This window comes from Numenius arquata, chromosome 7 (assembly GCF_964106895.1).
Source record: "Numenius arquata chromosome 7, bNumArq3.hap1.1, whole genome shotgun sequence".
Lineage (NCBI taxonomy): Eukaryota > Metazoa > Chordata > Aves > Charadriiformes > Scolopacidae > Numenius > Numenius arquata.
Genome location: NC_133582.1, coordinates 5,173,994 through 5,196,138, shown reverse-complemented (window position 1 = coordinate 5,196,138; position 22,145 = coordinate 5,173,994). Strand labels below are relative to the sequence as shown.

Below are 22,145 nucleotides of genomic sequence, written 5' to 3'. Positions count from 1 at the left end.
AAACCCTAGGAATTTTGCTCTTGCCTGATGCTAATTTGACTAAATTTTTAGTCAAATTTTTAGCTCTGGTGTTTTGGTTTTTTTCAAATGGATAAATTACATGCTGAAGGAGTAAGCGATATTATACAGGATGTCTCTTGGCTTTGAAGTGTTTTATGTTAAGGAGTTTAAAATGTGATTTAGACCTCCACATTTGAGAAGGGGGAAGGGAAAAATAAATGTACAGTGAGAATAAGATAACTTTGAAATAAAGTGGTGATTTGATTGACTGTATATATAAATATCATTTTGTTGGTTGAAAGATGAGTCTTCTTGGATTTCAGATCTTGGAGGGATAGGTCCTCTTGTTGTGACAAGGAGGATTTGCCATTTTTCTGAGGTCAAATGTGTTTTCTGTCCCCCGACTCTCCCCATTCACTGCAGAAATGTATCGTCATGAGCCTTGTTTCTGGGGTTGGGCTATAAACTTGAAGACCACCTTCAGGCTCCTTAGGGCCTGTGGAGGAGGAGAAGAGCAGCTTCTGTGGTGGATGGGTGATCTTCCCCTATGGGGCTGGGTTGAGTAAGCTTGAGGTCTCATCACTTCTTGTCTTTTTCTTTTCTTTCATCCATGCCAGGTGGCTCAATCACAGACTAGTCTAACTGAAGTGCTCTTAAGGTCTAGCCAAAAGAAGGAAAACTTCAGTAAGACAGTCTTTAATTTGCATGGGCTTGCTTTCTTGGTATGAAATAAGAGCCACGGTACTGTAGAAAATGATGCTAGTGTTTATCATCTTAGGTTACAGCAATTTATTTAACTTTTTCTGCTTTCATTAGAGATAGACCTAGCAGCAGCCCTCTTGACTTGCAGCCTGCTGTGAGGCATATTATTGCGAGATCACTTTCTCCCCTGCTGATGTCTTAACTACAAGGTGGTTCTCTTCAATATATCTCCAGCTGTGACATCTGTCATGAGCTCTTATAGTTCTTGTAGACCCAGGACTCAAACTTTGTTTAGTGCTTTCTCAGATGGGTGCTGACAAGCTTCTGTTTCCTAGCAAAGAGGTATGGAAGGCAGCTAAACCAAACTGCAGTTCTCCACTAGGAACGGTGACCTTAAAACTCGTTCCAGCTTCTGTTGAAGATGGCTACAGAGTTTTCATCCAGACCTCTCAATCTGCCTTCTGGTCTCTTTCCCAAAATTATTCATGTCCAGGGTTGAAAGTATCCTGTTATGCACTTCCTAAATCTAGTTAAAGCGTGAAAACATTTAGGTCACCTCCTTGGTGCTTTGCTTTCCAGAACAGAAAGGGTGAAATTAAAGGTAGTCTCTACCTGGACTCTTTGAAATAAATCTCTGGCTACAAAATAAGCAAATTTTATTTGGAGACTGCTACAGCATATTTTCTTGGAGTTCAAACAGCATCCATACATTGCTGAAAATGTATCTGTTTTATATTTTAGAACAATTTGAATGCCCTGAGTAGATATGATGGTTTATGATATGAGAATACTGTATATTCCTGAAGTGGTGCCCCTTGATTATTTCCATGAGACAGAGGTCCTATCTGAAAGTAGTTTCCCTGTTGCTTTGGAGTTTCCCTTCTGCAGAGTCTGGTACAGACAGTCACTGCCAAGGAGAAAAAAATAAATTAAAAAAAAAAAAAAAAAAGGTTATGGAATTATTTCAGATGTTATCCATATGCACATACCTTGTCCTGCCTTTTCTAACCTGCCCTATTCTAGCGTTAGTACCAGTTGGGAGAAATTCTATGCAAAGAGATGAGTTTTGTTTTCCATCTCTCTGATGCTTTGCTGGGGGTACTGTGTGTGTATTGCACAGATACTGCTGGTTAAAAGGTCACATCGAGTACTAACTATAAAACATAGTGGAATATACATGCGTTGAAAGATTTCACTTATTGTAAGACAAGAAAATAACAGAGCAGTTTCTAGAAGATACAAGTGGGAAAGTAGGAGGAAGTGACTATCGGTGTGTCATTTCTGGTTTGAATCGCTTCTTTGATCTATACAAAATAATCATAGGTTTTTGCGTACAGATAGGACAAATAACGTATTTTGTAGACTACTGAGGTGATAGGTGAGAAGTCCCAAGTATTTCTGGAATGTAAAGAAGTCACACTGAGGATATCCTGATAACTTGAGAGCTAGCAGTGCTTGTCAACAGTTTAACTCCGTAACTGGTATTTTCTGCCTGATGTTTAATGTACGTGGGCAATGAAAACTGATGTTGTAAGTTCCAATTCTGACAACTTAATTTTGGGTGTGTGGAAGAGAGGACGAGAATTCCCTCTCCCTCTCATATTTATGGATTGACAATACGTTGCTTCATTATTTAACGGTATTCTGTGTTGGAAGTCTAACAGAAAAAGAAAAGCCGTTACGTGATATAAACTTCTTGATTTCTGGAGAGCTGCGTATCTGCCTTCATTTTCTACACACCATGACCACATGTAGAAATCCTGATTTCTCATCATTGGGATAGCAGTAAAATTAAAACCTTTTTCAAGTAAAGGACTGAGCAGAAAAGATGTTAACAATTTTGAGGAGTGGTTAGGAGTAAAACCCACAGAATTGACCTGCTCTGGCAGGGGGGTTGGACTAGATGATCTCCAGAGGTCCCTTCCAACCCCACATCATTCTGTGATTCTGTAATTAAGTCCGTGGACAGTTGTGTGCAATGTTTGACGCCATCAGTTCCAACTTGGTCGGTTGTTCCCAGTTTCACGGTTAATATGACTAAAGACGGCGTAAGTTCCCTTAGACTCTGTTCCTCGTGTAAAACAAAATCTAAAATATGAATATTTTAACCCCATACAAGTTTGGGCAGAATTCAGTAGCTCCAGTGAATTAAAATCATGCGTGCAGTGACTGTCTTTATCAATAATCCATTTAAACGTTTTGGTTGGAATAACTGAGTTGATGGCTGAGGCATCAGTTCCATGTACCAGGTTATGTGGAATGTCAAAAATACACGTCAGTTCTTAAAATCTGTGAAATATATATAAAAAAAAAAACCACCCCCCAAGAAAACCAACTAAAAGATATTTTAATAATGGTTTTTACTATATCTATTAGGGGAGTGGTGTTATGTAAAGTAAGTCATAGAATTGTCTAGGCTGGAAGGGACCTTTCGGATCATCTAGTCCAACCATCAACCTAACTCTGATAAAAACCATCACTAAACCATGTCTCTAAGCACTATGTCAACCCCTCTTTTAAATACCTCCATGGATGGTGCCTCAACCCCTTCCCTGGGCAGCCCATTCCAAGGCTTAATAACCCTTTTTGTGTAAAAATTTTTCCTAATATCCAATCTGAACCTCCCCTGGTGCAACTTGAGGCCATTTCCTCTTGTTCCATCGCCTGTGACTTGGGAGAAGAGACCGACCCCCCCCTGTCTACACCCTCCTTTCAGGGAGTTGTAGAGAGCGAGAAGGTCTCCCCTCAGCCTCCTTTTCTCCAGGCTGAACACCCCCAGCTCCCTCAGCCTCTCCTCATAAGACTTGTTCTCCAGACCCCTCACCAGCTTCGTTGCCCTTCTCTGGACACGCTCCAGCCCCTCAATGTCTTTTTTTGTGGTGAGGGGCCCAAAACTGGACACAGCCCTTGAGGTGGGGCCTCACTAGTGCCCAGTACAGGGGGATGATCACCTCTCGAGTCCTACTCACCATGCTGTTCCTGGTACAGGCCAGGATGCTGGTGGCCGCCTTGGCCACCTGGGCACACTGCTGGCTCACATTCAGCTGACATTCCACCAACACCCCCAGGTCCCTTTCTGCCAGGCAGCTCCAGCCACTCTGCCCCAAGCCTGTAGCGTCCATGGGGTTGTTGTGACCCAAGTGCAGGACCCAGCACTTGGCCTTGTTGGACCTCACCCCTCAGCCTTTTCTTTGTATTGGCCAAGGTTTTAAATTCAAAGGCCAAGGTTGTGGTGATGAAATGTGCAGGTGCTGTTTGCATTTCACTTCCATAGGATTTTACATCAGGAACTCCTTCCTAATTCTACCACCTTTATTAATCTGTAGCGGCAGTCAAAGCCTGTTCGGTTTTGTCAGGGTAGGTCTATCAAATTTGGTTTGGTGGTGGGGTTTTTTTCGGTTGTTTTTTGTTTTCTTTTAACATTTATTTTCTCATGGGCTCTGAGGTAATTTCTGTGCCTGTTGTTGCAGAAGTAGCCTGAGTTTGGATGACTTCCGGTAAGTCTATCTAACACTCGGTAAATGTTGTGTGTTAGTGACACCGCATCTATCACGACTGCATCACACAGCCTTTGTAACAGCAATTTTAACTGTTTATTTGTAAAAAAAACCCATGCGAATGTCTTCTCTGGACTAAACTGCATTTCTACCCACAACAAGCTTCACTCCTCATGTCGTCTTCAAAAGTCTTTAGAAATCGCTTAATTAACAAATTTCACAAGCTTGTGATATGTTAATACTGTTTGCTGTTAATGATTTGTCTGCTGTTATTAGTTTTGAAATATACTTGCATAACTTGAAGCTTTTTTTTTTTTTTTTTTTTTTTTGGCTGCTGGCTGCTTCAAAATTCCCTTTGCTCCACGTCCCATTTCCACATCCCATTTGAGGTTTTATCCACGTAACTGCTTGTTCTTAACTTAACAGCTGTGTCCAGGATGATCATTGCATGCAAATATAACCATTTTATAAATATTATCAAGTGCTCAAAAGCAGGAGTTCCCCAAATTAGTTCTCTCTGCAGCTTTTCTTGGGACTGTCACAGGTTTGATTACAACATCTGCTGGTTTTTTTTATAATTTGCCCTAGGTGGTCTGTGATCTCTCATTAACTCCTTAATAGCCGCTCGATGGTTTGTTTTCTCATTATTTGTTCCTCTTCAAATACATGCTATCCAAACTCAGAAAACAAATTTTTTTTTTTTCATTATGGACTTTTCCTTAGAATTTATCGGAGCATCAGTATTACATATATTAATCGTCACGTTCTTGAGCGTTGAGGGAAATTTGTCGCCTTCATTTTACAGGTTAGGAATCAGGGTATATAGACAGGTTTTATCTTCTGTGTTGCCAGTTCAGTGTATAGAATTATAACTTGTGAGACTTGTTGAGGAATAAGGAGCAGTTGAGATAGAAGTGCAGTTCATTGATTTTTTTAAGTGCAGCTCTGTACGCTCAGCGTTTCTTCTCATTGGGTTGTAGGGGTTTTAACCAAAAATGGTACCCGGACTTCACAGGTGTGTAAATACCCAGCTTGTCTGATACACACGGCTTGGCTGGTACTTCTTGACCCTTGTAGAGGTTCACAACAGTGTTCTTCAGCAGCACAGCCCTGGCTGGTCGCTTGCAAAGATCTGTTTAAAGCCCTAAATGAGGCAGGAATCCTCATGGAAAATTATTTTCCAACTATCCATGATTAAAGAATGCCACAGCGCACGGTGGCACTAATGCGGTCTTTGGTTGCCATTCCCAGCTATAGAGTGAACAACAATTGTAATTTTTTTTTAATGTTAGGTATGTGTGACTTCTGGAGTGTTTACCAAAAAAAATTTAATAAATTATTCCACCCTCTTGTCATCACGTCATTCATCAGGAATGTTGGAACCTGTAGATTCTCAGGGCCCTGCCAAGAAAGGAAGTATGGAATGACAGTTTAATAATGCTGTTACGTGGATTGGCACTAGAGGGAGTGGGATACTTTTCCCGAGGAGTTTTGGATATATATTTTTTGACAGGTCTTGAGGGACTTGGTCTCTATGCTAAACTGTCCACCTCCTCTCCTCTTTCTTCTCTCATGCTTTGAACCTGACCATATCCTAATCCCATCTCTTCCTTTCCACCTGGCCTCAAGTTATTTCTCCTATTTCTACTTAGCCAGTGAATCCAGTAGATTTTCATCCTGATACCTGGGAGGTTTTTTAGTATATATATATTTTTTTTTTTCTTCTTGCTCAGCTTCTTCACAATTTCCATCATCCTGTTGTCTGTCCGTCTCTGCTAACATCCCCAGATTTTTTTCCGTGCTCATCTAATCTGGTTTGTGCTCAAAATCTTGAGAACTGCACAAGTTTTCACAGGAACGATGAAAACTTCTTCAAGAATCAAGCCAGAGGTATTACCGTTCTAGAAAAGCTGTCGGGTTTTGTCTGAGCAAGGTTTGTATTTTGCTCTCCCAGTGTTTAAGGTCTTGAACAAGATTCAGGTAGGTCCCCGATGCGGAAAAAGTTCAGTTCAGCGTAATAACAGAAGAAGTTGTTTAAAAATTGAGTAAAATTGTTCAAACATGGATTTAGACTACAGTCGCCCAACCTTTTCTCTGGTTAGCGGAGATAAGTAAGATAGATGGTGCCTCTCTGCTTTGGAGCTGATAATAATATGAGATAGAAAAAGCAAAAGATTTGGAAAAACAGTGGATTATTTATGCAGTTTTAGTCATGTACACAGTCTGGGTAAAATTATAAACAGGAAGGTTGTTAGTAACACACAGATGCACATTTTGAGTCACCAGTTGATGTTGTCACCATGGTTTTATGGGTGTGGAATCATGGAATTGTCAGAGTTGGAAGGGACCTCTAGAGATCATCTAGTCCAACTCCCCTGCTGAAGCAGGATTGCCCAGAGCACATCACTCAGGACTGCATCCAGGCGGGTCTTGAAGATCTCCAGAGAAGGGGACTCCACGACCTCCCTGGGCAGCCTGTTCCAGGGCTCTGTCACCCTCACCCTAACGAATTTTTTCCTCATATTTGAACGGAACTTCCTATGTTCCAACTTGTGCCCGTTGCCCCTCGCCCTGTCACTGGGAACCGTTGAAAAGAGTCCGGCTCCATCATCCTTCAACCCACCCTTTAGGTACTCGTAAACATAGATGAGGTCTCCCCTCAGCCTTCTCTTCTCCAGGCTAAAGAGCCCCAGCTCTTTGAGCCTTTCCTTATAAGGGAGATGCTCCAATCCCTTAATCGTCTTAGTTGCCCTACGCTGGACTCTCTCCAGTAGTTCCCTGTCTCTCTTGAACTGGGGAGGCCAGAACTGGATGCAGTATTCCAGTTGTGGCCTCACCAGTGTCACTGAAGACACTTTAGCTGCTGATCTCTGCTGTTGGTACTACTGTTCAGTAGTTAATATTTTTTTTGTTTTAAAGGAAAAAGAAACACTTAGGATATTTTTTTTTGTCCTCTAAAGTACTAATTGTGCTTTTAACCTCGGTAATCTATAAAGTTCTTTTGAGTCTGTGATTCTGCAGTTCACTGTGTTGATTTTTAACTCGCCGATCAACTGTATTTATTGAATCAGCAGAAGTAACCTCAGGCTGACTCCGTATTCAACAGAAACATTTTTCTTTCCAGAATTACTAGCATTTCAACGTAAGAAATAATCTTCGGGGTCAGGTCTTGTGTAAGGGCATAAGAATGCTATAAAATCTGTTCTCTCGGTAAGGAGCGCGCTTCCTGCCCGGTTATTTTTCTTTTTTTTCCATACCTTGTTGCTTTTTGGATGCTTTGTCATAAGTGGCAAGACTTTAAAAAGTCTTCATCTCTCAGAGTGGCTCTTCCAGCCAAGATTCTTCAGTTGCATCTGTTTTCTCTCACGCTCGCTCTTGCTCCTTGCGCATTCCTTTTGCCTGTCCCCAATGCTTAAAAGTCGGGATCCATCTTGAATCTTTGAATGTAAAATCCCGGGATGTTTATTCCAAAAAAAAAATGCATCCAACGACACCATTTACAGTACTTGGCAAGAGCAGATAAATATTTAAATATGAGTAAATGGAAGAGGAGAGAGTTAGTGACCTTCTTGCTGTGTGTGCCTGTAGCGGTAGGACAGTTTCTGCTGTCAAAACAAAAATGCTTTGCATAATTAATTGTTTATTTTGTGTCCTGCATTACAGGGACACTATCACAACAGTGTTAATGTTTGCTCATGGTTAAGCCAGTGGGAAACCCGTATCTCTTAAAAGTGTAATCCAGAAATGTTGCCGATTGATCAGAGAATAAGTTTGCCGTAAATGAATTTCGATTGAAGCGGAATCATAAATATATTGGCTACTTGTTTATGGGGTTGTTTCTCTCATCTGCAAATGATGTGCAACGGCCTCCTGAGCTGCTGTGTCATAATATGCCTTGTGTCGTGAACTCTGGCTTCTGTGCTCCTAGGACCACACAGAAGAGAGGAGAATCGTTTGGGATCAGCAGAATAGGCAACAAAATAAAAGGTGTATTCAAGAGTTCGGCCATGGAAGGAGCTATGTTGCCCAACTATAACTTAAATGAAGGAGAAGATGACTTTGTGAGTAAAAGTTTTAGATTTGTCTCTTAAGTCTTTGTTGATGGTGGTTTTTTATTTTTTTTCCCCTTCCTTATTTGAAAATGTGAAGTTTTTGCCTTTTCTGCTGTTTTACTTCACTGCGGAGTTTGCACGCGCTGGCTTCTGATTAAGTTGCCTTGTTTTCCCTGTAAGAAGAGAAGGGTCCAGGGAGACCTTATTGTGGCCTCTCAGTCCCTAAAGGGGGCTTGTAAGAAAGATGGGGACAGACTTTTCAGCAGGGCCTGTTGCAATAGGACAAGGGATAATGGCTTTAAACTAAAAGAGGGAAGATTCAGACTAAAGATAAGGAAGATTTTTTTTATTATGAGTGTGGTGAGACACTGGCCCAGGTTGCCCAGAGAAGTGGTAGATGCCCCATCCCTGGAATCATTGAAGGTCAGGTTGGATGGGGCTCTGAGCAGCCTGATCTAGTTGAAGATGTCCCTGCTCATTGCAGGGGAGTTGGACTAGATGACCCTTAAAGGTCCCTTCCAACCCAAACCATTCTATGATTCTATGATCTGAAGCTTCCCACAAGACCTTAAAACCATAGATACAGCGGAGAAATTGCTGTCAAGTTTGGTCTCTGATGTAGCGTTTTCATGTTTGAATCTTTACAGATTGAAGAAGGCGTTATGGTGATGGAAGATGATTCTCCTGAGGAGGCTGTTAGTACCCCAAACACACCCCGCAACCTTGCCGCGTGGAAAATTAGCATCCCATATGTAGATTTTTTTGAGGATCCCTCCTTGGAAAGAAAAGACAGAAAGGAGAGAATCCCCGTGTTCTGCATTGATGTAGAGAGAAATGACAGAAGCGCAGGTATGCAACCTTGTGGATAAATAAAATGTCATTTAAAAATGAACTCAAAATGTTCTAGTGTGCTGTATTGTGATGGCTGTTGCAGTGTAATTTGCATACTTTTTTTTCTGATTTTGAAATAATGACTTGAAAATTCTGAAGAAATGTGTTTGAGAGCAAAACTATTACATTTAGTATTTGGAAGTTGAGAACTGACTCCTCAGCACAAACCGGTTCCATTGAGACTTTCTCTTTCCAAAAATATTGATCCTATGTTTCGTATTAATAACCACCTGGCATATTTTTCTTTCACCCACTCTGAAGTTTGGAATAAGGAACAATAAATAACTTTCTATAGAAAGTTAAAATATAGATCTTAGGAAATGAAAACGTTTTGCTTATTAGGAACCATCCTGGCTTGCAGAGAGAGTTTATCAGTATCTAGACAGCGACGCATCTGTATTGAGTGGGGAAAATAGCATCGTCCTGGGGCTGCGTAGCTTTGTGTTAGTGAAACTAAAATACTTCCACAACGAGCAGGAAACGTTATTTAGTGATATCTTCCAGGAGGAAGAATGGTCAAGATTCAAGCTGATGGTGCAGAGGACTGTATTCAAAAAATTGTATTTCTGTAAATCATTTGGTTAAAAGTTTGAAAATAGATCTAACATAGTCAGCCCTGATAAATTTGGGAGTTATGCAGTGCTCCATTGTTTAGATTTTAGGGATCCCCTAAATGAGATGATAATTTCTGTGCTCGTACCATGTTTGTCTACCAGGTGTGCATTTTAATTTAACACTTAAATTACCTGGCTGGGATTTGTTATGGCAATAAGGGGGATATTAATATCATTCAGATTTTTCCCATAATAATCAAACATACATTTGCTATTGCTTAATTCATCTCAAGTGGCATAAAACCTGGTCTATTTGTAATGCTGGTTTGGTTTTCTTTTCCTCTCTAGTTGGGCATGAACCCGAACACTGGTCTGTCTACAGGAAGTATCTTGAATTTTACGTGCTTGAGTCGAAGCTAACGGAGTTTCACGGTATGTTCTCCATCATCTGGAAAGCCACTTTCCTCCTCCTGTGATTATCATTCAGCGCTGAGCTGGAATTTAAAATGCTGAAACCAATGTTTGCTGCGTTACAAGAATAATCTAATCTCCTTGATCTCTTTATTAGGTACGTTTCCTGATGCTCAGCTTCCCTCAAAGAGAATCATTGGCCCCAAGAACTATGAGTTCTTAAAATCCAAGAGAGAGGAGTTTCAGGAATATCTGCAGGTATCAAACAAACTTTTGGAGCAAGGAATATTATAAAATTAATAATATAAAATTATTAAAGGAATATCTGCTGGTTTTTTGTTTGTTTCCAAGTAACTTGGGTTATAGAAAGGATTGAAGTGGGCAAATAAAACTTGTTAAAGTTTCACGTGACTGAAAACGGAAATCTTTTGCAAATGACAATATCTCTGGTAATATAATGCTCTTTGAATATCTCTTTTTGCTGTAGAGAAACTGAATTTTAAAGATTAAAGTACTTACGCTTCTTTCTCGCCTTCTGTCCCAAAGAAACTTCTGCAACATCCAGAACTAAGTAACAGCCAGCTTTTAGCTGACTTCCTGTCCCCGAACGGAGGAGAGACTCAGTTTCTTGATAAAATGTTGCCTGATGTGAATCTTGGTACGTAATAATGCTGGTTGTTTCTGCTGACACATAGTGATGCTGTAGGTGCTGTGATTGAATGACAGTAGTAATGAACAGGTAACTCGTGCGTAAGGAGATGGCTGTAGGAAGGAAGAACTCTGCTCCTTCACAGCCCTCAAAATTGTAGCTCAGCAAGAAAGAAATGCTAATACTTTTTCCTTGAAGAAAACAAGACATTTTGAGATTATGGAAAAAAGCGTGAAAGTGGTTGCTTTTGAATATTTGTGTCAGCAAGGAAGGTGATGAGATTTCTCTAACAACTTTCATAGTTCAAGAAGACTTAGGGTATTGTCGCCAGTCAAATCTGTGCAAGTCAGTCATTGTTTACAGCTGCAATGGTATGAAAAATTTCTTAATATAAACTACCCCTGCATGTTAGCCGATTAAAATCTGTTTATTTTAATCTGAAAACAGCAATATTTACTATTTCTAGTATTAGCTAGTGGTAAGATCTCTTTTAATATGAGCTACTTTATTTTGTTTCAGACTTCCCCTCTCGTTCCAACTGACTGTACATCATTAAAAAAAGCCTGTAATTGTGGTGTTTACTGTAATGCACCTCGTGTCTGAGACTCTGCTTCACTTCCCTAAACATCAGTTTAACATTTAATTTGGCATTTCAGTAGGGCTTTGTGTGAGAATGAGAGATTTTATTATTACCATTTGATCATTGTACATACTTTCCGATGCAAGTTGCAAATGTAATGATGTATAGATAAGAAAAATAATACTATAAACGGAGTGCTTAAAATAAAACTAATCCTAGACACTCATTTTTCAGCATTCAGAGTTACTGTGCTCTATCCTGATAACCTTAAAAAAACAGAAGAGCTGTTTTTTAAGACCACAGCTGTAGCCTCTTCAATTTGTAAAACTTTAATCACCAGTATTTTAAAGACTGGATCCCTCCAGAATCTCTACAGAGTATCTGATCTTTTCAGGGAAAGAGAAGAATGTCACTTTTTGTGATTTCTTTTGTGATAAACGTTTATGAAGGATGAAGAACTTACATAGAGAAAATTGTGCCTGTGCTGGCGTCATATAGTACTGCTCTTACGGTGCTACAGCTATTTATGTTTGAGCTTCTAGAAAAATTATGAAGGCAGATCTAGAGTACTTTGGGGTTTTTTTTCCCCCTAAAGTATTCAGATAATCATGTGTATATTTTTCATATTTTAAGTATCTTGTTTTGAAAATTAATAAGCGTTAAGTCATAAGCTAGATATGTAGAAGGCTTTTTGTGACAAAAAACAATCAGATTTTGAAAACTACAGTATTTTTAATTTAAGTACTAGCAAAATGTCTTTAAGATCAGGCGGTCGTAACAGAAAACTTTTGTTTGTTTCTAATTATAGGTAAAATTATAAAATCTGTTCCAGGAAAGCTGATGAAAGAGGTGAGTAAGTCTGTTGCCAACGCTTTAACTTCAATGACTAATTTTATGGGCTACTAACTTATGGGCTAGTCAGAAATCTGTTTGGAAACTCAGGGGTTTGTTTGGGGTTTTTTTCCTATATTTATACAAGTGACAGAACATTCATATCTTATTACAGAAAGGTCAGCATTTGGAGCCGTTCATCATGAATTTTATCAACTCCTGTGAATCTCCAAAGCCTAAACCAAGTAGGCCTGAACTTACCATTTTGAGTCCCACTTCTGAAAATAACAAGAAGGTACAGTACATCATCTTCCTTCTCCGGTTTACAGGAATGAGGAACATGGACCGTACTCTGAAAACGCAAAGAATATAAACAGAAAAAACCCAATAACTATAAGAGCTTAGTGATTTTGAGTTGTCTTTTCATGCAAGAAAGAAAAGAGCAGCGCAGAGAGATTTGTCATCTTCTGTCTTGAAAATATCTGAGTCTGAATGACTTCTGAGGGTTGCCTGTTGGTTGTTTTGGTTTTGTCTGTTTTGGTGGTTTTTTTCTTGTAAAAGAACATGTGTGCAGAAATTCGGGATCTGAAATGAGGTTTTCCCAATTCTTTTCAACCCTGATGATCCCAGGAAAGCAAAGAGCTGGCTGCACTCTGGCTTTCATTTGGAATACTGAAGTTCCCTTCAACAAAACGTAGATCTTTTTCTGCCTCCTATTTTCTAATGTCATTTCCAGAAATAGCGTTTTGGGGGAAATCTCCTTACCGCTGCTGACTGACTGTCCATGTATGCACTCTGTTGGAGACACAAGTTTGTAGAGTCCAAGTCCATAATGTTGCTAGTGCTGCTGGTTACCCTGGAGGGGGGTGCTTTTGTCATGAGATGGGAGCTTCTTTGCAGAGAACAAAAAAGATGAGGCTCCCCTCAGGTCTCCATTCCTTCTCTATTGTCTTTTGTGAGAGCGAGTTCGCTGTTTTTCTGAGCAACTTTATTCTAGTTAGATGTTTTATGAATTAATTGCTTCTACCTCTTAGATTTTCTTTTTTACTTTCCCGAAAGAAATCTGTTTTGTTTTGGGGAGCCATTTGCTATAAGTGAATGGAAAGTTTCAGACTTCAGTATATCTCCTGCAGAGCTATGGTGGTTATTTCATAGAATCATAGAATGGTTTGGGTTGGAAGGGACCTTCAAGATCATCCAGTTCCAACGCTCCTGCCATGGGCAGGGACACCTCCCTCTAGACCAGGTTGCTCAAAGCCCCTGGACCCGCTCTGGCAGGGGGTTGGACTAGATGACCTCTGTAGGTCCCTTCCAATCCCTGCCATTCTGTAATTCTGCGTGAGCCACCTGCATGGAGTCAACCAGGAGCTGAAAGGACGGAAGGTTGGCACTTTGTGAGTGCCCGTCTGTGGGAAGAGCACGCTGTCTTATAGCAAGGAAGTTCTTCAACTCTTTTTATTTTTATTTTTTTTGGTGAATGCTGGAGTCGATTTCCAGCTGATGTTTGTATCGCCCCAGTGTTCCCACTTACCTTGGCTGACGCTAATTTATTCCAGTATCAACACGTTGGAATCTGCTGAGAACATAATACGTGTTCCCCGGTGGTTGTGCTGCCAACTCCGTGGCCATGAATAGGGTACACCCAGGCTGCCTCTTCATCTACAGCCTGAGTAAGGAATGCCTGAAAATCTGCCAGGGCAGGTGAAGGCTTGAGTTCAATCAGAAACACGCCTGCTTCTCCGAGAGATTTTCTACACGGTGCTTCCTTTTGGATATCCCTGGTGCGTGTGTATGTTCCTATGGTGTTAAGTACCGGTGGAGAGACTTGTAGTTAAATGCATCGTGACCGTGGGTAGTCAGCCTTAGCGCAGCCAGTAGCAGTGGGATTTTATCCTGTATCAGATCCACTAGATTGAAAGAGCTACCAGCCACCCGGGTTAAAACAAACAAGTGAAAAAACACCCCCGGTAAAGGCACACACGGGATTCCTGGCTTTCCCAGCCGTGTTTCTGTTCCGAAGGTGTGTAGCACCTTGATCGTTTTCCAAACGTGCTTTTTGTCAGGCTTGCCAGAATAGGTGAGGGCTTCTCAGCTGATGCACTTCGCAAACTATGCGTAGAGAAGCGTCGTTCTGCTGCTTGTGATGACCTGCCGGCGGCAACAAAAGCTGCTTTTGGAACACCAACACTCTATTGCGCGTTGATGCCAAGTTCCTTGGAGGAAGCCACGGTTGTTATTTTTCAACACCCGAACTGATGTGGTTCAGACACGACGTACATTCTGTCGTCTTACCCTTTTGGTGTGGTCATCTGGAGGTGCCGAACGAGCAGGAAAAAAAAAACGGTGGAGAGGTTCACGCCTCTGGCTGTGGACATTGTTCGTAATCGTGGTATTGCTTCTAGAAACTGCAGGGCTCTGCTGGAATGTATGGGCGTATGTTTGCGTGTGCGCTCGCTAACCGTTGAGTAACTGCGGGGGTTTTTTTTTCTATCAGGCATTTTTAGGTAAACACTCACACCTATTTCGCTAGCTTTTCCCATCCAGGTACAATAGGCAGCCTGTTCGACAAGGGATTACTTTGCTCTTTTTCTTAACGCAGTCCTTTTATCTTTCACTCGCTTCAAGAGCTTGGCTTCCATTATTAACCAGTACCGATCCATGGCATTTCCTCCTTGAAAGCCTCTCAAGAATATTCCAGGTTTATAATCACAGTTACTGTTTAATCTTGAAAGATATGAGTAACGATAACATTGGATTTTGTCTTGCTTGTCTTATTTTTTAATCTAATTACAGCGGTGAGCATTGTATCACGTCTCAAATATTAAGGGCAGAAACATTTAAAAGCAAAATCTCATGCTTATTGAAATTGTGACTGTAATCTCAATTTTTTCTGTTAGATACCCAATTGTATGTTTTTCACTTGGCTTTCCTCTGAGGCAAAGTCTTGGAAAGTGCAAACCCCCTTCACAACAGAGATGTAACACCCCTTTGTGTTACGGCGGCCGCGTCCTTCAGAGGTGCGTTGCTGACGACTGCAGCACACACACTTATATACTGGGCACTCTCCCAGTACACCTTATAAAAACCGCTCGTTGGCTCAGTAACTTTGGCACGCGTTGTTCTGCTGCTGCTTTCTGAAACAAGGGCAACTGTAGGGTGCTGCACCTGGGGAGGAATAACCCACTGCACCAGTACAGGTTGGGGGCTGACCCGCTGGAGGGAAAAAGACCTGGGAGTCCTGGTGGACAACAGGGTGACCATGAGCCAGCAATGTGCCCTTGTGGCCAAGAAGGCCAGTGGCATCCTGGGGTGCATCAAGAAGAGTGTGGCCAGCAGGTTGAGGGAGGTCATCCTGCCCCTCTGCTCTGCCCTGGGGAGTCCCCATCTGGAGCACTGTGTCCAGTTCTGGGCTCCCCAGTTCAAGAAGGACAGGGAACTACCGGAGAGGGTACAGCAGAGGGCTACAAAGATGATGAGGGTCCTAGAACATCTCTTTTATGAGGAAAAGCTGAGGGACTTGGGTCTTTTTAGTCTGGAGAAGAGAAGACTGGGGGGGGATCTGATCAACACCTATAAATACTTAAAGGGTGGGTGTCAGGAGGATGGGGCCAGTCTTTTTTCAGTGGTGCCCAGTGACAGGACAAGAGGGAACGGGCACAAACTTGAACATAAGAAGTTCCATCTAAACATGAGGAGGAACTTCTTTCCTCTGAGGGTGGCAGAGCCCTGGAACGGGCTGCCCAGAGAGGTGGTGGAGTCTCCATCTCTGGAGACATTCCAAACCCGCCTGGACACGTTCCTGCTCTGGGACGTGCTCTGGGTGACCCTGCTTTGGCAGGGGGGTTGGACTAGATGATCTCCAGAGGTCTCTTCCAACCCCGTATCAGTCTGTGATTCTGTGAAATGCAAGAGTCTGAGCTTTCAAAGCTTGACAATAATCAAGGAACCATTATCTGTAAGGTGCCAGACACATTATCTGTGTGCAGAGGCACATTGGAAAGATACTGCTTCTGGTTTGGGGTGAAAGTGGAAATAACTTCTGGAAGTCAAAAAGCTTTGCCCTAAGATGGCCTTCCCTTTTCATTTTTCTGTTTTGTGGTTTTTTTTTTTTTAATAGATCACCTACAGGGCTGCTGTTAATGTTTTAGTTTGGCCCGTACGCGCTCCTCTGAACCTTTATCTCTGCTGCACAATGGGCTGCTTTGAGTCGGCTCAGCGCGTATCACCTCTGTCAGGGCGTGGGGTGTAGCTAAAAAAATAAATGAGATTCTTGTTTAAGTTAAAATAATTCAACTAAGATTTTTTCCCAGCGTCCTAGTTTCGGTATTGAGGAGGATGTAGGCTTCAGTTCATACAGGGTTTTTTAAACAACATACCGGGGAGGCTTTCGTACAGGAGGCGGGAATAATTACGTGTTAAAACTTTTTAGGTTCGTTACTTTCCTGGATACCAGTCACCCACCAGGGCATTAACCATATTTGCTCTTTCGTGTCATTTATGTAATAACTTGGTGGTGTTTAGTTTGAGTGAACTTTGTGAAGATAATGGCAGCAGTTCAGCGCTTGACAAAGGAGAGGGCCTGAAGAGGTACAAGTCAAAACCCGAGTCGTGCCAGATTTCCTAATGTGATTCTTCCTCCGAGTGCAGAGCGTTCTGTTTAGAGACTTGGTCGATTCAGAGCCTCTACAGAAAGAGAATCACAGAGAAGAAAATTACTTCCCGTTCTTGGAACTATTTTTAATTTGGGAGTGATACAGAAAGAAAAAAATCTGTGTCAGTAGCAATCAGCTCAGCCTAAACAACACTATCATTACGTTGTGTTTGCTTCTAGTTATGGATTTATTTTCTTTTTTAGAAGCCTGGCATAAACTTTTGAACTTTCTTTTCATAATACAGACTATTTTGTGTAAATACTTTTTTATCTTCAGATCAACAGTTTTGGGGGATGAGATAATTTAAAATAAACTGTTAATGGTGATTGCTAGGTATTGTCAAATGTGGAGAGCCTCCAGCCTCGGAGAACTCTTCCTTTCCAGCTGCTGGAGCCCCCAGCCTTGGGGTGAGGCGGAAGGAGTGCTCAGGTGGTGCAGGACGAGGGGTAATGGTTTTAAACTGAAAGAGGGGAGATTTAGATTAGGTATCAGGAAGAAATCCTTTCCTGTGAGGGTGGTGAGACACTGGAACAGGTTGCCCAGAGAAGCTGTGGCTGCCCCATCCCTGGAGGGGTTCAAGGCCAGGTTGGATGGGGCTTTGAGCAACCTGGTCTGGTGGGAGGTGTCCCTGCCCAGGGCAGGGGGGTTGGAACTAGATGATCTTTAAGGACCCTTCCTACTCTAACCATTCTATGATTCTATTCTGTGTTTAAGAGACATTTAGATGTGGTGTTGGGGGATATGGTATAGGGGAGAACTTTGTAGAGTAGGGTAGATGGTTGGACTCGATGATCCCAAGGGTCTCTTCCAACCTGGATGATTCTATAATTCTATTCTGATTCTGTGACGGCTAAGGGGATGCAGGGAAGACCATCTTGGGATTTTACTATAATTATATTCTCTTCTTGGAGAAGAATCAAAGGCAATAAAAGTGGTGGAACGTAAGAACGTAGGATAAAGGAATAAAATGAAAAGAAACGGGATAAATGGAAAAAGCCCCAAACGTTGGTAACTTACAAAGATTCATGAAGTTTTTACTATAAATAATAAAGCTGGCACAGAAGAAGTTGTCATCCCCTCTCCCATAAAAAGTTGGGGTGTTTTGTCTAGAACCCATTGTTTTTATTTCAAATTGGAAGCCAACAGGCTATTTTGGGAACACTCGGATGTCGTAGGTTTCCCCAGTGATTTAAGGGTGACGAGCTCCATATCCTTTATGCCCCTCATTGACAAACCAGGGTGCATCAAAGGAATCGGAGCCTGTGATAAGAGTCTAGATGCGTGAAGGCATCTGAAGCAAAAGGGCTCCCAAATTGCTGCCTCGGTTGCCTTGCTGCTGTGTTCTAAATCCAGGTATTTTCAATTCCTGGGTATCTTGGCAACGTGCGACAGGCTTTTAATAAACTTAATACAATAGAAAACTGATTAGAGTTTTCAAAGAACTGAAATAAAGCTACTTTTAATGAAAAAAAACAGCTCTAATGGCTGCCCTTTTACCTTTGAATGCAGGTTTCAGTATTTCACATTTCTATTTTTAGCTTTTCAATGATTTATTCAAGAACAATGCAAACCGGTCTGAGAATACAGAAAGGCGACAAAATCAGAACTACTTCATGGAAATGATGACTGTAGAAGGAGTCTATGACTACTTAATGTATGTCGGTAAGAAGTGATTTCTCTTAATTATTCTTATACTTCACGCCAAATGGGACGTTCGGGTTCTTCGGTAAGAAATAAAGTTCTATTGCTGTGCTCATATCTAATTCAGCGCTCACGAGCTTAACAGTATGGAACTTAGGGACACAGTCGTTCTTTAGAAGACCTTATTGCCGCGCTAAAATAGCATAATTTACCTTTCATTATTGCTGTTGTTTTGTTGTATCTCTCTCTTTCTGCATCTCAGAGTATGAGCTGATGGGAGGTAGGTCCCTTCCTTTTTTCTCCAACGTGCCTGGGTTGCTTATACGTGCTGAGAACTAATTAATAAAAGTTGTTAAAGGCGGTATTTGATAAGCAATCTGGAGAATAGTGGAGAATGTATTTCCAGTGTTGCACTAACAAAACTACAACGTTATTTGCTTGTTTGTAATCTTCTCTTTTTTCCCTCTGAGTAAGTGACTCCTTTATCATCATTATCAGGAGAACCTTATAAACGTGTGTTACTGTGACTTCGCAGGTCGGGTAGTTTTCCGCATTCCCGACTGGCTGCATCACCTCCTGATGGGAGGAAGAATTCTCTTCAAAAACACACTGGAACTGTACACGGACTATTACTTGCATTATAAGTTAGAACAGCTCTTTCAGGAGCATCGTTTGGTTTCTCTGATAACGCTGCTGAGAGGTTGGTAAAAGCTACGTCTTTGGTGTGAAAATACTGCTTTAGTTTGATATTTGAAATCCCTTCTGTTGAGTTTCCAAGTACCAAACTTGGCCATCCTTGACTAAAGCTGATGGAGTTTGAAAAATCAAGCTGGGCCGATAAAAGGATTCTAAAAGCTTGTTGCGGGAAGATGCTGAGTCGGCCACGTCTGTCAGTGATGATTACAGAAAAAAGTATTATAAATAGTAATTTGCTGTGTGCAAAGAACATGAAAAACACAACAAAGGTGGTTTCATGTATCGGAGCGTGAATATTTCGTGCTCTCTTTAAATTAGTTTTCAATTGTTTGTTGCACTGCAGTCCTTTACTGATAATTTTTTTGTTCCCTTTGTTGTGGTGGGCTTTTGGGAGGGCCTGAGTGTTCTTGACCTTCAAATAAGGGAAAGGGAGGGAGATTAAAAAAAAAAAAAGCAATTTAAAAATGACCTCACAACTGTAGAGAAGTATTACCTGACTACAGCCTGATCCAAGCAGCACATCTGGCCAGGGCTCCGGTGTCAAGACAGCTCTGTCTGTATCAAGCCAAAAAGAAATGTTGTGAAAGACAAAACAGGAAAGGAACAAACCTTTCGGAGCCTAAAACCAAAACTCGAGTGCCTCAGATTTCTGATAAGCATCAGTTCTTGGGTTTTTATTCGTAGATAAATCTGAAATTTTTAACAGTTCCAGACAGTGCTTTAGCACAAGGTTTTATAAAGTCCAACCTAGACAATTCTATGATTCTATAAATACGGCTTATAGTTTTGAAAGTATAAGGGAAGTTGTAAGTAAGGAGATGGAAACTAACCTAAAGCAGAATTGATCCAAACCTAGAAGATAAGGCTTGAAAAATTTGAAAAAGAATGGAAACAAGCTGGCAAAAGATTCTTGTCCTTCACACAGGTGGGGTGTTCTGGATTCCGTCGGGGTAATGCGATCAAAAAAGCTATTATCTGGCAAGGCTGGAATTCCCTTCCAGGATCATACAGAAAAGAAGTTCAGCTTCAGAGCCATAATCCCAAAGGCTGTGTATTTGCCCGTGATGTGTAGCTGCATAAAGGTTTGTTTTTTTTTTTTCCATGCGTCTTCGCTGCAGATGCTGTGTTCTGCGAGAACACCGAACCCCGCGCTCTCCAGGATAAACAGAAGCGAGCGAAGCAGACTTTTGAAGAAATGATGAGATACATTCCAGGTTCTGTATTTCATGACTCTCTCTACGAGTATGGCTAATTGTTCGAGCAGATACGTAAGCCAAACACGTTCATTTTCCAAGTCAAATAATACTTAACGCTGCTCAGGTTTGAACTGACTGGTGTAAAAACCCCGGAGCTCGGTTTCATCCCCTAAGTGTTGCTGATTGAGGTTGTAGCAAAGTGATTAATAAAGACACGATGGAAATAGAGAGCTTTACAAATGTTCGCGATACCCTAATTTCTTCATCTTTAGGATGCTTCTATGGTTTGTATATTACCCAGATGGAAACTGGGTTAAAAATGGCACGCCATGAAGCCAGAAGATAAAGCTGAGCTCTTCTTACACTGTAGGTGTAAGAGGAAGGAAGAGGTGCCCATTTGCTGGGTTGTTCAGAAAGTAATTAAACAGTTTCAGCTTGTGGTTTCCTAAACAGTGTATTAGAACACTAGATTGATATTATAAAAAGTGTAATAATTACTCAGGTGCGCAGCCCTGGAGGTAGGAGAAAAGACAGAACCAAAGGAGTGTTTGTTTTTCTATTTGCCACTTCAGATGGATAAAATTTGAACTTTTCCTTTAATTCAAACTTCTTTTAATTACTGGGGTTCTATAATTGCGTGGTACAGCTGTTTTGCAGTGCTTCCCTAATGACTTGTGTATTTGTTGTTGGTCTAGATTTAATAGGCAAGTGCATTGGGGAAGAGGCTAAATACGAAGGCATCAGGCTTCTGTTTGACGGGCTGCAGCAGCCGGTGCTCAACAAACAGGTAACGTGAGAGTCTTGCCTTTTGGGGCAGAATGTGCTGCAGCGAATGCACGGCTGGAGCAGAGGAGCAAGCTCTGATCCAGAGTTAAAAATAAATTAAAAAAAAAAGTACTAGGGTTGCCTCGGAGCGTTCTTGATTATTTTTTTTTTGTTTTTCTGTATTTTCTTTTAGTTAACTTATGTTCTGCTGGACATTGGGATCCAAGAACTCTTTCCAGAGCTCAGTAAGGTAACGTGCTAACTCATTTCGAGAGCTGCAGAATTCTTCAGGCTGCTAGTGAGCCTCGTTGGTGCTGTGTTTTTGCTGTTCACGGAATCCCAGAATGATACGGGGTTGGAAGGGACCTCTGGAGATCATCTAGTCCAACCCCCTGCCAAAGCAGGGTCACCCAGAGCAGGTTGCACAGGAACGTGTCCAGACGGGTTTGGAATGTCTCCAGAGATGGAGACTCCACCACCTCTCTGGGCAGCCCGTTCCAGGGCTCTGCCACCCTCAGAGGAAAGAAGTTCCTCCTCATGTTTAGATGGAACTTCTTATGTTCAAGTTTGTGCCCGTTCCCTCTTGTCCTGTCACTGGGCACCACTGAAAAAAGACTGTTATTCCTTTGTAATACTAATTTTAAATTTTGGGGGAAATCTGCATTTTACTAATCGAAATAATTGAAACGTGCATTATTTAAATTTTTGTTAATTAGCTCTTTCCAAATCAGTCTGGGCCCATTTGTCTATCATACAGCAAGTCTGAGGTACCTTCCAGGAGAACTGGACAGAGCACTCAGCAGTCAGGACCTCTGTGCCTTTATTTTTGATTTTCACCACTCTTATTTTATGCATTTCCCAATTTAGGGAGTGAATTCCGCATCCGGGGCTCAGTCTGAGCTTCGGAATTTTTCTTGAGAACATTTGGCGGGAGGGTTCCTTACTTCTAGTTTGGTCACTCCCACTGTCCAGATGAAGGACAGAGAATTCACACGACACAAATATACTGTATAAATGCGTATCGTTAA

General features: G+C 41.5%; 1 protein-coding gene across 3 annotated transcripts in view; it reads left to right on the top strand.

The window, feature by feature from the left end:
• Positions 1-22,145, top strand: part of SNX14 (sorting nexin 14) — a 48,876-nt gene that overhangs the window by 25,982 nt on the left and 749 nt on the right. For 2 of the 3 annotated variants that reach the window (XM_074150835.1, XM_074150837.1), the window contains 13 exons: positions 4,173-4,199; positions 8,128-8,260; positions 8,899-9,100; positions 10,045-10,128; positions 10,265-10,365; positions 10,654-10,765; positions 12,145-12,185; positions 12,343-12,462; positions 18,358-18,481; positions 18,996-19,160; positions 20,275-20,370; positions 21,048-21,139; positions 21,311-21,367. In XM_074150835.1, coding sequence (XP_074006936.1) covers positions 4,173-4,199; positions 8,128-8,260; positions 8,899-9,100; positions 10,045-10,128; positions 10,265-10,365; positions 10,654-10,765; positions 12,145-12,185; positions 12,343-12,462; positions 18,358-18,481; positions 18,996-19,160; positions 20,275-20,370; positions 21,048-21,139; positions 21,311-21,367 — 1,354 coding nt within the window. The remainder of the gene's footprint in view (positions 1-4,172; positions 4,200-8,127; positions 8,261-8,898; positions 9,101-10,044; positions 10,129-10,264; positions 10,366-10,653; positions 10,766-12,144; positions 12,186-12,342; positions 12,463-18,357; positions 18,482-18,995; positions 19,161-20,274; positions 20,371-21,047; positions 21,140-21,310; positions 21,368-22,145) is intronic. The other variant, XM_074150836.1, reaches the window with a different exon arrangement.